Source organism: Chenopodium quinoa, unplaced genomic scaffold, assembly GCF_001683475.1.
Source record: "Chenopodium quinoa cultivar QQ74 unplaced genomic scaffold, ASM168347v1, whole genome shotgun sequence".
NCBI classification, from domain to species: Eukaryota; Viridiplantae; Streptophyta; class Magnoliopsida; order Caryophyllales; family Amaranthaceae; genus Chenopodium; species Chenopodium quinoa.
In genome coordinates, this window is record NW_018742556.1 from 801,563 (window position 1) to 818,386 (window position 16,824).

Here is a 16,824-nt window from a genome sequence, read left to right on the forward strand (position 1 = left end):
TGTAGCAGTATATGGATGTTGCCATGTTGGTGACTTCAAAAACTAAAAGCAAATGTTATTTGGTTAATTAGATTATAACATGTGTATATAGAGAGCATGTACAATTATAACACAAACTTTCATTTTCTGATCATTACCTAGATCAAAGAAGAATAGTATTCCCCAGCTGTACAATAGTGTTAACTTTGTTCAGACTCTTAACAACATTGCATCACAGAAGAATAATCTATCATAAGATATTCATGTGTAACTTCGTGTGTTTTGAACAGAACTCCACAATGTAGATTAGGAATGCTTCGTCAGCTAAATTTATGCAGCAGGCACTTCATTATCTATGGAGTAATCCATGTTTGAGGCATTTTCCGAGAGCACAAGCGCTGGAGCTTTAACTCTTCAAAATCCTACACTTGATACCTCTACCTTTAATGCCTCAACTTGACCCAAGTTTCTTGATGGCTGGCGGTACAAAATTCTTCCTTTCAACCTTCAATGAAGATATAATTTCTGTGCACATACAGGTTTCAGAGTCCGATCATTTTTTGTTGTGCCTCTTCTCTAAATCAGCCTGCAATGGTTTAATTAAGTTTGTGGGCATGAGATAGAAGTAGAATAAGATTTGAAATTAAAAAATCAAGGCAAACTTACCAGTTTGAGCTTCAAATCTGCAATTTCGTATTCCCTTTGATGAGCAAAAAATTTAAGGGACTGATGAATAAGAAAACAAAACATATAAATCATTCATTCTATATACTTCACACCAAAATCAAACGAAAATGCAAGTTGATTAGGGGATTTTGCTCCCACCAATCGGAATGCGCCACGTGGGCCAATCAGGTCCTGCCAAGTGTCCCCCAGTTGGACCTCTCAGGGCTTGCCACGTGGCACACGCTTATTCGTCCACCCTGGACTTATTATGTCATGACATGTGGCATACTCCATGCCTAATGGAGAAGCCGGTCACCTAGGCCCAACTTCCGAGGGAAGCCCAATCAGCCCAAGGTTAACCTAAACCTAGATTGGAACGTTTCCCGAGGTTATAAATACCTCCCTTAATCCTCATTAAGGGAAAAAACGCAGATTACACACATTAAACACTCTCACCTAGAGAGACCCAATCACTTTAATTTCCGCATTAATTACTCCTTAATCAAGTACTAACTTGACCGTCGGAGGCGGATCTCCAATCATCCGGAGCATCCGTTTGTTTTGCAGGTACAGGCGTCCGGTTCCAGTCTCGGAATTGTAACTCTCCCGCAGGACATCAGAAAACCCCGAAACACAAGTTTTAAGTGATATACTCACTCCTAGTCTTTGAAGTTCTAGGGATCTTTTCAATGCTTTCTTTTTATCTAGGAGATTTCCACCAAAATCAATGGGACGCTTGTAGTTTTTCCCACGGTAAATAATAATGGCATGGCCTTTCTTTAGCTTTTTGATGCATACTAGTATCCCGCCACTCTCTCTTTCCAGCGTTCTAGCAGTAGAAAGGACCTGCGAGAATGTTTTCTGCATTGATATAACTTTCACAAGTTCCCGGTGCTTCCAATGCTGGTGCAGTCCTTCTATCACTCCATCAAAGACCCCTCACCTCCCTGATATTACAAGAAGATTATTAAACAAATCCTAACTAAACATTCTGCACGCCATGAGTTAAATAAATGACAAAAATTTCAAACATATAAAATTATTAGACAGAGAATTGGGCACCAATGAAATGTCATTCCTTACCCAATACTAGAAATCTGTCCATCTTCAAACCTATGTTCCTGAAACACTCTCTCTCTTCTTCAGTCATCATTTCTTGATCAAGCTCTTCTTCAGAAGGCATCCAGGCAGAATTTATCCTCCTTAGATCCTTTTCTGCTTTCTCGATTTTGATTTTGAGCTGCAGGATCAGTAAAAAATATATTCAGCTAAATGAAACCTAAGGAGAAGATAAGGAACCAAATTAAAATGGGCTCTCACAATGGCAAATTTGTGCTCTTGCTTTCTCAATTCCTTCTCTAATCTTTTTTTCTCAGCTTCAAACTCAATTTTGGCCTCTCTGTTGATGTGATGTACATTCCTGGAAATCGTTTGTATATGTTGAAATTCTGAAAAGGTACCACTGATACTTTTATCTGTTGTAGTTTCATCACTATAATTAATAACGCTAGCTGCTTTAAGTCGTGCATCTTCTTCATGGAGTTGCCACTGCTGGAGCTCAATCTCTCTCTCAATTACCGCATTTGCAACATTGCTTGGTAAGAAATCCTTGCCTCTGTAGAGAACGATGAAGAACTTGTTACGTAGTAGGAGAACTCCACCGGTAAGATGCTGCAGATAATATATATTATAATCTTTCTCACTTATATCAGAAGTATGACTCAGAATTTTATCCTTAAGGGATCGTTCTACTCTAAAGTCTGATTGGCATTATGTTCATCATATATGAAGCCTTATAATATCATTCTTAGATATTAGTTGGTCAAAGAAGCTATTTGGACTGGTTAATGAGTAAATACATACAAGGTATAACATAACTGTATCATTATGCACACTTGCACTTGTATCCGGAAAGCCATTCGAATTCACAAGGAAATAATATCTTCTCACCAATCATGTCGCAAAAGACAGCCTTTGATTTTTGTATGCTATCTTAATTTTCATGATCTAACTATCAATGTAATGAGCATTTAACAAACAAAAGACCCAATCAACAGCTTATGCATCTGAAATCATAACCGACAGTCTGACATACAAACTACAGTATCATACTTTTATGGGACATGACTTGCCTTGAGTTCAGAGGCCATGAGTTCGTTGTTGGTATTTGGAATACCCCACTTCACAGCAATTTTGGCAAATAAACTTTTCTCCAACAATTTTAAGATGGCAGCAGCTAGACCTTGAAGTTTAGAATTTCTTCCTAAAGAATTACAAAGACAATGAAAAAGTTACTTATACAATGATTAGCACACCGAACACAAATACAATAATATGCAGGGCTGGTTACAACTGCAGCACCCAGACAGGGACTTCAGCGGAAGCAGTTGCAGAGGTATAGTAAGCAGCGAAATTTTAGCAGTGAGCAAATATAGTTAACCGTATTTTCAAGTATCTCAACACTTATGAACTGCAGATTTTGTTCTACAGACATAAAGTGGAAATAATTTCAGAAAATCAAATAGTACAAGAAAACATAAATTTAAAGAGCAAAATGGAGTGGCTACTTGTTGTACCTAGCATACTTCAACAGTATTCATCAACTTATTACTCAGGTTTCTCAACAAATTAAGACACTATGATAAGCAAAGGAAAACTCCTAATTCTTTGGAAGAAAAGAGCATTGAAATCTAAGCTTAATTAAGATTGCATGATTCTATTTTCATTGGTAAAATCTATCAGAATTTTAATAGGCCATAAAAAAGCTTAGCTAATACTCCCTATAAAACACTAACATATTACTAAAATAAAACGCCCCAATAAATTTGCTAGTAATATAAATTAACATTCAAGAAGTTGAGATAAGAGTAGAGTTATCTAATCACATAAAGTCCATCAAGTGACATAACTAAGATACTAAAACGAAACATTAGCCACAGAATCACCAAGAAAATACCGAGGACAAAGTGTATTGGTAAAGGGCGAGCAAGTTTCCTCAGGTATGTCAGTTCAGCATCCGTCACTTGGGGCCAAACACGAGGTGGACAAAGCCTAAATGGAGGCTTATATCCAGGAACTACTTCTGGAAGAAGATCCCCATCAACCGGTAAAGGCTTCGGGTACCACCAGTCAACAAATCGAGGTCCCAATCCATCCAATAATCTATCACCTTCCCTCTCATACAGTGACTTATCACCTGGCTTAATCCCCAAATTCCTGTCCATCAATAACCCAGCTGATAGAGAATCCTTTTCTCCGTCCATAATCATATTGATATCCAACTTCGGTCGAACATAAGCCTTTGGAGACAATTTCCTTGAAAAGTAATTGCATCCTCTATAAGCAACAAGACTATCTTTCTTACTCCACACAACTAATCCTCCCGTTTTAATCTGAATACATAAAAGTAATTACTACATCAAATTCAGCCTACATTACATGAATTACTAAGTTTATTGTCACCGGAAACAGCACTATTGATTATGATTATTCAATAGGAGTAACCAAATATAATCAAGTTCAAATAGGTAAGATATGCTTGCAACTACAAGTCACTTGCAAGTATGGAAAAACAGCAACACCATATCATATTATCATGATCAAGTTTAATACGAACATAACTAAATATACATTATCAATCTTTTACTTAACCAATCACATATTCATACAAGATAATATTCCATGGCATAAAATTTGGCAACAAAATTCATTATATGCACCTTAATATAGTATATTAAGGAAACAAATGAAAACTATTATACTAAATTAGCAGCAAACCTCAACAATTTCCCGCACTCTATCCATATTTCTACACAAAGGCAAATCAAATTGAAGCATAACAAGCTCATTGTTAGCCCAAATTGAATGAATTTCATCAACTATAGCTTGAGTAACACCAATTTTCTTCACCTTAATCCACTTTCGCATCTTTGAAGCTTCTCCTCTCAATCTCTTCAACAATGTCTCATCCAAACTCAGTTCGGCCGCAGTCACCACTTTCTCTCTCTTCATCCTCCTAAAAACCAGCTTCTCTTCCTTATCCCATGGCATTTTACGCCTCAATTTTGACTCCCCACTATCACCCAACAATAACCCACCTCCAAAATCACCCCAATTTTTCTGGGTATCATCCCAATTTTTCTGGGTATCATTTTGCTGGGTATCATCCCAAATTCTCAGGGATTTATCCAAATTTTTCTGGGTATCAACCAAATCATTGCCAGGTTGAAGCCTCTCAATCTTGTAAACAATTTTCTTAACCACCTTCTTACCCTTTCTTCCACTAATTTTCTCAGTAAGTGACTTATCAGCTTTCTGGGCTTCATCAATGGAGGTTTTCTTCTTCTGCTTGGGTTTTGAGAGGTCAAGAACTTCATCAGATGGAAGAAAAAGAGGAGTTTTCATCCATGGAGCAGTGGGCATTTTAACCTTATTACCACCTGAACTTGTAGCTTCATAATCATTATAAGTATCATCATCATAATTTTCTTCACTAAATTCATCATTTTCAGTGGTATAATCTCTGTAGTTTTTGGTGCTAAAGGACCGAATTTGAAGGAAGGAAGACGAAGCATTAAAAGAGGGAGAAATTAGGGGTTTAGGGATTTTCAGGAAAAGGGGTTTAGTGGAGAAGGAAAAGGGTGAAGAAGAGAAAGAATCAAGAAATGGGGTTGAAATTAACTGGATGTTTGAAGAAGGAGATAGAAAGAATGTTGCAGTCATTGAGGTTGATGCTACTGAGAAAAATTCGGTGGCAAAAACCTGATCCACGAAAATTTGCTATCCTTCATCTTTGACTTAACCATATTCATATAGCGCTCGATCCATTTGTAGTTAAGAATTTAAGATAGAATCCGATTGAATTGATCATTGATCCAAATATCCGATCCCGTTTTTCTAGTATGGATTATTTTAGATTCCATTGCGCTTTTGTCAATTTTGAAAATTTGTACGTGTATACTAAATATAGATTTTAGTAGTTGAAGTGTGATGGTTAAAATATTTTTAATAGCAAAGATTGAAAATTAGTAAAAAATAAAAGAAAAAACAATTTAATTGGTATAGAATCCTATAGATAGAGCCACAATGTGTGTAAATGATGCAGTCCGAAAAGAGTTTTTACTCCTACCATCATCAAGATATTGTTGGTTTTTATTGTTTACAATTGTTCATAGTGAAACCTTTCTTTGTGAGAAAAGTATAATTATCCCATGGCTAACAAGAATAATCACTATTGATGCATAATCAGATCATTACTTGAGACCTGTTTTGTTCATCTTAATTTCATTTTATTTTAGTTCAGTTCCGTTCCTAATTTCCTTCTCTCATAAACAATTCATTTCAGTTCTATTCAATTCAGTTAGGTTGTTTTCAGTAAATAACATCATCCATTTTTCCTATTTTTCCTATGATAAACTTATTATGTCATCGGCACTAACAAATTGTATATTTATATTTAGCTCAAACAAGACTCAAAGAACAATCTGCATCAAAATCATTCGATAAAGCATGCAAAAACTTCATGATGATCGCAACTCATTATGCTGGTATTTTGGCTAGATACATTGTGATATAAACCTAGTAAATGATTATTACATATGAGTATACAAGTATTATAATACGGCCACTAATAAATAGTGGCAATGATCATTCATAGTCTATTAAAAATAAAATACTACTCATAGATATATGTTAGTATGACACTCATTATGAGTTAAACTGAAAGTGATTTATGGTAGAATGTAGGAGTGACAGTGTCATCATTCTTAAACAACTCGAGAGTTCGCACTTAATAAGTACTCAACCAGCTTGCATGCTTAGTTTGTGGCAGTGCAGTGGGTGATAATTATGGATGCTATTCATGCCACCATTACCAATCTTTTCCTTCGTTTTTACAATGATGAATAGATGTCTACGATACACGGTTAAGATGATCTTGACCAATAAGTCCTTAACAACACTGGTCTATTCTTATACGATTATTTTCAGTTCAGTTCAGCTCTTAATTTTCAAGGAGACAATTATTTGAATAATGCAAGATGAAAAGGATTGGAATATCTGTTTGTAACAAGTAGCCCAACAAAATTGTGATTGTATCAAGTATTAGAGGTCCAAAGAGAGCCCAACAAGAAACATGTAATCTAATTAATCTGAAGGAGGATGTTAGGATAAGAGTCCACATGTGCTAATCGAAGAAATAGAATACTATATAAGATTTTTTATTTTGACATCGAAACTAGTACGAGTACTATATAAATCTATACAAAGTTTCAAATATAGAAAATCAAATTCCTTGCATAAAACAAATTATAATTTATAAAGTTTCTCACAAGGTTATGAATAGAATTTCAAAATAAAAAAATAAAAATAAAAAAATAAAAAAAAAACTATAATCTAAACCTAATATTTCAATTTCCTAATAATTAACCCTTCCTATAGTAAATGTATAATCCTTTCAATTTCCTAATAATTAACCCTTTCTATAGTAATGTATAATCCTCAAATAAAAACATTTATCACCAACCAAAAATAATTTACACTGTTTCAACGAGGAGATGAACAAAAGTCAAGTTCCACTAAAACAAATTAAATGTATGAATACAATTTTAATATGACTACACATTAGCAAACCTTCTTTGGTATAATGGCCATAATTATGTCGATAAGTAGTGTGGTGAATAGTATGATAACCCCCATAACCGGCCATACTTTTCCATGAATACAATCATGAATATTTGTTGTCCATAAACCTTCAATAAAAATAAGGGCTATGTGAGTCGTAAGATGAACCGGAACAACAAATAGAGCACAAAAATGAGGCACGGCTTGTAAATTGCCGTCAAGGGGATGAAATGCAAGACCTACAAATAAAAAATAATACAAAGTATAAGAATAGTTCAAAAATAACATTTAAATTTTTACATCTAACTGTTGAAATTAACTTACCAGCAAAAGGAGAAAGAGTATTTTGCTTGTTGTATATGTGATGGGTTCAGTAGCGGACCTGCCTTTGTGCCTGGTGGGTCAAATGACTCACCAGGGCCCAAAAAAAAAATCTTAGTTTTTTAAAAAAAAAAAAAAACAAAAAAATCCTGGGTGCTAGATCATCATCTACCTCCAAATTGTTACTACTACAGCGAATTGTACCCTGAAATTATGCTAAAATTAAGTTAATCATATAATTTGGAGTAAAATTGAATGAAAATGTGAGAAATTGGGAATCATACAGGAAGTAGTAGAAATGGCGGGAGAAGAGAGAGAAGGGAGTGTTGAAAGGAGGGAGAGTGACACCATTATTGAAGAGGAGAGAGAAAGTGAAAGAGATAATTTTGGAGCCAAAAAAATAGTGAAAAACCAAAGAATGAAGGAGTATTATGAGGTGGGATGTGTTTTGCTGGGGTTTTTTTAATTGGATATCAATATATCATCTCTTATCCTAATCAGTCTATTCATCTGATTTCAGAAACTCTGTAGTTAGAGTTCGGCATGGTCCTATTGTGCCAAAAAAAATCTAAGTTTTTTGTTCATTTTCCATTGCACTGAAACTGGTTGATGATTTGCTTTAGAGAAAGAGGATACAAGAACAGAGGATATATGATTTCTGGGTTTTTGGATGTATTTTTTAGTACTATTATTTGGTTGTTTGATAAAAAAATTTATTTACATATTTAGTTATCAATTGTGACTCACCAGTCGAAAATTCCTGGGTCCGCCACTGGATGGGTTGCATAGAGATACTTGTAAAGCGGTTTTATATCATGTAATTCTCTATGCACCTAGTAAATCCCAAATTCCACGATTAAAAGATAAATCAGTAAATATCGGCTGACAAACCGATGTCACTGATTCGAGGAAAACATCTTGTCCACCCTTGTTCAATAATATATTCAGAAATCTTCGGAAGAAGGGTATACCAAGGCATGGCCTACATTGCCACTCCAATTTGTAATAACATAGCTCTTTTTGATGGTATGCAATCTAAAATATTAACAAATAATAAAATGGGTGATTAGTGACTTGTAATTTGATAACATAAGACTTGTAATTTGATAAGATTGATTTTTAATCCCAAAAAGTAATTCATCACCCACCAACCTGTTAAGCATACAAAAAGGCATAATAATAATAAAATTAGTGATCATGATATAAGCTAAGTGGCCAACTTTACTACAAGGCATATGGCTTTCTAAAGATCCATCTAGTGCTTTATAAAGGTAGCATTTAGACATATTATGAAGATGCCAAAGTATACCCAAAAAAATATTGGTAGTTTATAGAAATGAAGACCAAAACTATTGTCTATTGTAGTTTGTTGTTCTCAAGAAGCTTCCAACAAAAGCCTCTTTTACTCAGATAGTCCACCTCTTAGGGACTTGTACCTCACATGACACATCCCATTGTCCTTAATATCTCACATGACACATCCCACATCCCATTGTCCTTAATATCTCCGTAGTACGAAGTATGTCACATTTCTATTAGATCGTAAAAAAATTAAGATTACGTCCGATCTAGTAGTAATCTAATCAAAATGCAAGCAAACTACGCTTGTGAATTGCGACTATATTAGATACTTACCTTCAAGATAAGTATCTCACATCTATTACGAGTATAATAAGCCCCCGTTCCGTGGATTTATTAAATTAAACCACAAAAAAGAACAATGGTCTTCCCCTATTGACTTCTTCAAGACCTTAAAGATTCCGACAGTAAACAAACAGCAAACCTCTAATATTATATAGTTATATGAAGGAATCTTCGATAATCCACATAAATTAATGATGCAATTAGCAAAACATATATACCCTCGAAATGGCCAAACTCTATAACACATTCTAAAACATTTTAAAAATAAATGATTCACGTTTTCATCTACTTATCTACTATGATTAATTATAAATACAAGTATGACATACGGTGTACAGTATGTCATAAGATTGACCCTACTCTATTTTCACTCTATCATGTCTTATGGTCTACTTATGGGGTAGATTAACAGATTTAACCCATTGATTGTCGGCTAAAGATAGGATCGACTACATGAAACAAGATTTTAATCTTTTATCATATTAATTTTTAATTAACCAGAATACCGAAATACCCTTAAATTGACCATAACATTCGCTTAGCCTGAAAAACCAAAATACTAGTAAATAAAGTCCACACGAATAACGCTCGTATCAAATGAGATCAACACCTTTCACTCCTTAACTAACCACCTCTGCACCCCACCCGGGGCCCACACACGCCCACAGACCACCGCCACCAACTAAATTAATTAAGCGAATACCAACAAGTGCTCAAATCAACTAGTAAAAGAGTGTTATCCCTTGACTAAAAGGTCTCGGGTTTCTAGAATATAGCAGCGCCACCCAACTGGAGCCTGACTGGGCTTAAAACCGAATTAGTCCAAGTTTAGTAGATTATAAAATTAGCCAAATTATAAAAACAAACACATAATGTCAATAACAGCAAAACCATTGATAATGTTGGACATCACTCTCTAACTCCGTACAAATTCGAATGTCAAAAATGTCAATTCTTACTATTGACTAATATTATTGATAGTGACGATTCTATATCTATCAAACCCAATTTGGCCAATAAACCTCGTTTAAAAAAACCAAACCTCAACCACATACATACAACTCACGCCGTGAAAAATTATCTAACTAATTAGAATTATTCAACACAAAATTAACAACCAAATTTCCGACTAATCGCATTAATTTCACACTATAATTAACCAAAAAAACGTAATTTTGAAGGGCGAAAAAAATAAATAAAAGAAGTTACCTTTAGGAATAAAGAGGTTGCGCTTCCAATAATAAATAACAAAGCACCAGAGAAAACTAGAACCCAAATACAAAAAAACACCACCAATGTAGTTTCTGAGCCAAGTTTGTAAAAAATGTGGAAGAAAATCCCACATCATCGACGGCAAAGCAAATCCCAATACAATGCGGTTATAAAAGCTTGTTTCTTCCACAAACAAAGCTTTATATTCTTCTTAAATTCCCCCCATCTTTTTCAATTTCAATTCAATTTAGATAGATCGGAAAATTAAATAAAAAACAGGGAACAAGAAAAAAGTGTGTACTGTACTTTTCTGGGTTTGAATTGGGAGAGGCAGAGAGAGCAAGTGAAGGAAGTTAGGAGTTGAGAGGAGAGAGAAAAAGTTTTTATGGGTTTTTTTTTGTTGTTGTTGGGAGTGTTGAGAAAGAGGGGGGTTGAGTATTTATATAAAAGAGAAATTAATTTAATTAATTCTAAAGATTAAATCAATATTGGATTAATTTTTATCTTTTTCTCTGTATTTTTTTAATTATTGTTTTTCTTTTTTTGGATTTTTAGAAGATTTTGATTTTGTTGAAAGTTCTAATTCCGGCGAAGTTATATTTAGGTGGCGGCTTCCAGAAAGGAAAATTATAATTTTTTTTTTGAGAAAAATTATCAATTTTTATTGTGAATTATGGAGATATGATTCTTGTAGCATCACTAGTATGTGATTAGGTTGCGTATGATAAATAGTTTAAATACAGTGTTATTGCCCCCTAAAAAAAATTACAGTGTTATTCAATAACTAGATGAAACTCGTACGATGCACGATTTATTTGAATTTTTAAAAATAATTTTTTTTATACATATATTTATGTGCTAAAATTTGTTACAAAAACTTTTATATACACCCGGTTTACACTAATTTTATTGTACATCGAGCAGTATAAGGGTAACTTTTACCTAATTTTAGGGTAACTTTTTGCTTTTTTGGGGGTAACTTTTAACATAATACAATTTTTATATAAATAGTCAATAAGAAAAGTTATATAATGGTAATTTAATTACATTTAATCACAAATAATTGATTTTTAGTCATTTAAAATGTGATTCTTTACTAATAATTTTTATTTGTATTGGATTACTTTTATGCATATTAGGGTAACTTTTATTTATTTTAGGGGTAACTTTTGATCAATCTAGTCTATCTTTATAGTGGATGTACAATAATTATTGTACACCCGATTTTTTTAAAAGTTTGTAAATTTGTTATATGTTTAGAGAAAATTCCTAATATCAAAAGATAATATTTTATATTTAATTAATTTAAATTGGAAAATTTTATTCGCCAATTTTGCTTACGTGGTATTTGAATTATTTAATTATAAAATATTTTAATAATCTCCTATTTAATTAGTTACTACTAAAATTTATAATCCTACATGGCACACTAAGAAAATTAGATCTATGTGACTCTCTAAAAACTCGGGAAAAAACTCATATATATATTAGATTAAAAATCATGCGATATATATCTATAAAATGTCTATCTTGGTATCTAAACTTTCACTTCAAAAAATATAATAATTTCAGTTTAGTACTCGTAATATTTAATTTTTTGTCTAACAAAATTAATTTCAATTAAACAAATAAAACAAGGTAGAGTCAACGGGGCTTTATCTTATGTAATACTACCTCCGTTTTTATTTAGTTGACACGTTTTGACTTTAGCACTATTCACACACCTCCCTTTGACTGTGTTTTGTGCTTTATATGTAATGAAATTCGTCACGCTATATACTTTCAAAATATAAACTTTTCATATTTTTTGCTTATCGATAATTAATGATATTAATGATTGAATAAGTGCATTGGCAAACGTGACTAAAGAAACGTGTCAACTAAAAAGAAACAGAGGAAGTATTGTAATCTAGTTAAACAATATACTTCATAAGTGTTAAGTAGGGGTGAGCAAAGACCCAGGGTACCCGGTACCGGACCCGGAACCGGTTAGGACCCGCCGGGTCCGGACCCGGAACTGGTCCCACCGGTTCCGGGACCGGGTCCAAAATGTCGGACCCGGTTGTAACCGGTTCCGGGACCGGGTCCTAAAATTTCGGACCCGGTACCCACTGGGTACCCGGTTTAAACCAATTCCAGTTCCGGGTACCCGGTCCCGGATCCAGACAATCCGGGTACCCGGAACCGGTACTGATTTAGTTATAAAAAATTATTTTTTTTTAAAAAACCCAACAATCCACAGTCCAATACAACATTAGGCCCATTTCATCCAATTCATTTCTGCTAGGGTTTCTGTCAGCCACTAAACAAATGAAATATTGGGCCTTTTTTGTTATTACCAGCCCACTTACTCACAACCCATTCATCTTATAAGGAGTACTTATTATTAAAACCCTAAAACTACTCTTCACCGCCCACCAAATGCACTATCTTCACAAATTTCACCAGCCAATATCACCTTATAATTCATCAACCACCCTTTTCCATATTCTTAGATCTATATCAAATTCTTATTTTTTTTATTTTTTGTTTTTTTTTTTTGACGAAAAACATATTATGAACCTGTTCTCTCTTACAAATTCTCATTCATGGCATATGAAGAAGTCGGAACCACCACCACATCAACGAAGAACACGTCAATGTTAAGAGAATGAGAGAAGAGGTGATAGTTAAGGGCGGTGACCCGAAGAAGAAGCTCGATTATATATTAAATTATAATTTATATAGATTATTTGACTCATACTAATTTGGTAGTGTATAATTCATGTATTGGTTAGATTTTAGATCTTAATTTGTTCATCTCAATATTCTGGAAATTTTCTATGGTTTCAAGTTTTTTAATGGCTGGTCAACTATAACACCGGGTACCCGGTTCTAGAACCGGTACCCACCGTTTCCGGTTCCGGGTCTAAAATTTTGGGACCCGGTTGATACCGGTTCCGGGACCAGTTGCAAAATCTTAGACCCGGTACTAACCGGTTCCGGGACTGGGTCCTTAGTTTTTGACCGGGTACCCGGTTTTGCTCACCCCTAGTGTTAAGTGTGTTACCAAGTGTTAGGGCCTATCTTCCCCTAAAAAAAAGTGTTAGGGCCTATCTTTTTATTAAATTTAACTGAATTATTTATGAGAAATGAAAAATAGGAACTAAATTGAATTGTTTGTGAGAGAAGAAAATTAGGAACTGAACCTGAATAGATTAAAGTTGAAGAGAACATGCCCACAGTGTATTACCTAATACCAATTATGGTATACTTAAACAATATATTCTTAAAAAATAAAAAAAATTTAAAAATTTTTTTAAAAAAAAACAATATACTTCATAACTTGGTGTAATCCTCATTTGCATAAATTTTTTTTAAAAAAGTTATAAAATACTTTTTTCAAATTTTGTTCATATCCTATGAAACTCCGATTATAGAAATATATCCTAATAGCTTCTTATCTAATCTGATTTGATGTGATATGAACTTATTTGATCTGATTGAGTTTGATTTGATGGTCTGATTTGACTAAATTTTAACCTTAAATATACAATGATCTATAAGGAAAAAATGTATCAAATAAGATCCGGTTAGAATAGTGATAATGTGATTTTTATCAATATGTAAATTTTTTAAAAAAATTCATTATGAATTTAAAGATATTTAGCTATTAAAAACTGCACATAAAATGATGATCTGATCCAAATTTTTTTTTTTATCGAATCTAAACTTAAAAATAAGTTGAACTAAATAATAACAATTTAAATTAATTAATTAAAATATTTTATAGATGATAAAACCTAAATAGGGATTCTAATTGTTTATTGGGTGGTCTTGCCGTCTAATCACATGGCTATATAAGGGGAGTTCAAAATATCATATTACTAGATGAAGCCCGTGTGATGTACGGTTTGTTAGTATTTTTATAAAAAAAATATTTTTCATATTTATGTGATTAAAATTGTTATTATATTAGTTTTAAAATATTAGATAAAATTCCTAATTTCAAAAGATAATATTTTGTAATTAATTAATTTAAACTTTAAAATCTCATTCGTCAATATTGCTTACATGGTATTTGAATTATTTAATTGTAAAAGAAATTAATAATCTTTCATTTAATTGGCTACAACTTAAATTTATAATCCTACATGGTGCGCTTAGAAAATTAAATCCTATGTGGCTCTCTAAAAATTCGGGGAAAAACTCCCTTTTATATGTATATACTAGTTTTGTACCCGTGCGATACCCGAGTTGTTTATTGAATTTTAAAATAAATTTTTAATCTTTATATGATTTGCAAGATTGTGAAGTATATTATTTTAACCGATTAGTATATATTATAAGTGTATGTTTTACGCTTTGAACTACTTCCTTTGTCCAAAAAATATTATGATACAAAAAATAATTTATTTGATAATTTTTTAGCATTATAATCTAATAATTTTTTTAATAAAATTATAATTGAATTTGTACATTTGAAATATTGGTATTTTAGGTATTTTATCGAAAATAAAACTAATTTTATTCTAAAATTCTATTCAAATAGAATTCTAAATTAACTTTTTTATATTATGAGGTCTATTTAAATCTATCAACGTGACGCGACACTTGGCGTTCTAGTGTCGATGCCTCGTGACCTGACTAAAAGTTTAGCTTTATACGAAGTATATTAGTTATATGATTAGTTTAGATTGACACCAAAAGGAATACTCCATAGTCTATAGAGTTTTTTAAGATTTTCTAGTCGTACATAATTAAGATATGCATCCACCTGATTTATTTTATTTTATTTTATTAATTTTTTAAATACTTGTAATAATCAAATTGTAATTGTACACGTGTACAATTGTACTAGTCCAAAAGCAACCCAAATTTACGTTATATTTAATAATTAAAGCTATGATATTGATGTCTCAAAATAATACTTCATATTCAAACTTAAATATTTGAAGATGAAAGTAGTTCTAGTGTATTGTAGATTCTACTCATACAACATAACGAGTTTACAACTTTTATGAACTACGAGTAATTAATAAAGAAAACCGGGACCATACAGAGTATAAGAAATTGATAACCTCTTTTACTCACAAAGTCACAATTAGTAAAGATCATTTGCATTTCAACTTCACTAATTCAAATCATTAAAGTTCAAGCATGTAAAGAGTCATGATTGTACACTAGTACTTGTACGTGTAAGACACATTATCAATTAGAATAAAACACAACGATATATACATTGCGCCGTAAACGTCACACACTTGCACATATAAATTGGATGGTTCAATTCATATACGTGCGGTGTTTGATGAGAATCAAGGTTGGCTTATTGGTTGGAGACTCTCCTTTCATTAGAGGAGTTCAATTCACATCTCAATTAAGTAGGATCCCTAATTCCCTCTTACTTGCAAAGGATATATTACCTCCGTTTAAAAAAGTTCGACTCACTTACTATTCATATGGTCAAAATAAAATAACTTGACCACATTTTATAATTTATACAATCAAAATTAATTAACAATGCAAGTTTGATCTTATTAGATTCCTCTTATAATAAATTTTCCAAATATCAACTTTTTAAAAATTTTACTTACACATAGACAAAGTTATTAATAAATACTTAGTGCAATTATGATGTAAAGTAAATTAAAATTAAAATAATACAAATTGCGAGTAATTTAGAAGCTTAACACGATTTACACAACCCTTCAAAAAAGTAGAGTAAAATTAATGCCAAAAAAAATCTAATAAATATTTTAAAACAAAAGAAATATATTATTTTGTATACAAAATGAATCAATGAGATTGGAGATTGAAATTATTAACCGTATAAGATAAATATTGTTGTGAAATAAAGAGAATGAGAGAGAAATTGAGGAAAGATTCGATCAATCAATCATTCCATTGAGTGAGGAATCAGATAAATATTGTATACAAAATGAATCGATGAGATTGGAGATTGAAATTGTTTACTCCGTATAAGATAAATATCATATATTTTTTTTTTATTCACAAACTATGTAAAAAAGAAAAAAAAAAGATAAATAAAGATTTAATATTATTTTTTTTGAGCAAATTTAATATAAAACTAAGTTTTTAAGATAAGATTAAGATAATTTGCAAGTCAATATATATATATATATATTTTTTTATCAAATCCAATGTTAAGCCAAGGTTGATCATAAAATCGTGCTATCCACAAGGCCACCCTGTAATAAGTAGATAGGTTAGGTCAAGTGAAGAGAGGATAAGAATGTTTTAATGAGCTTATTATGAAATAGAGATTGTGTTTTGTGTGTATACATACTATTCTTAAAAAAAAAAAAAAAAAAAAAAGAAAAAAAAAGGGTAAACTTATTGATTCAAAAATCACATTTTTACAACTACTAGTTTTAACCC

At 32.3% G+C, this 16,824-nt stretch overlaps 1 protein-coding gene and 1 long non-coding RNA gene across 2 annotated transcripts; both read right to left on the reverse strand.

Moving 5' to 3' along the window:
- Nucleotides 1-43: 43 nt before the first annotated feature.
- LOC110720377 (chloroplastic group IIA intron splicing facilitator CRS1, chloroplastic-like) lies at nt 44-5,576 on the reverse strand. The gene is made up of 8 exons (XM_021899400.1): nt 4,423-5,576; nt 3,602-4,037; nt 2,778-2,908; nt 1,966-2,316; nt 1,729-1,885; nt 1,303-1,592; nt 646-705; nt 44-565 (listed from the first exon to the last, which is right to left on the reverse strand). Exons 1-6 carry the CDS (start codon nt 5,365-5,367, stop codon nt 1,585-1,587), a joined length of 2,028 nt encoding a protein of 675 aa, XP_021755092.1. The 5' UTR covers nt 5,368-5,576; the 3' UTR covers nt 44-565; nt 646-705; nt 1,303-1,584.
- Nucleotides 5,577-7,103: 1,527 nt separating this feature from the next.
- On the reverse strand, nt 7,104-10,952 carry LOC110720379. The gene is made up of 3 exons (XR_002511325.1): nt 10,441-10,952; nt 7,591-8,622; nt 7,104-7,505 (listed from the first exon to the last, which is right to left on the reverse strand). It is a non-coding gene; the product is annotated as an uncharacterized LOC110720379 (long non-coding RNA).
- Between the last annotated feature and the right edge of the window lie 5,872 nt (nt 10,953-16,824).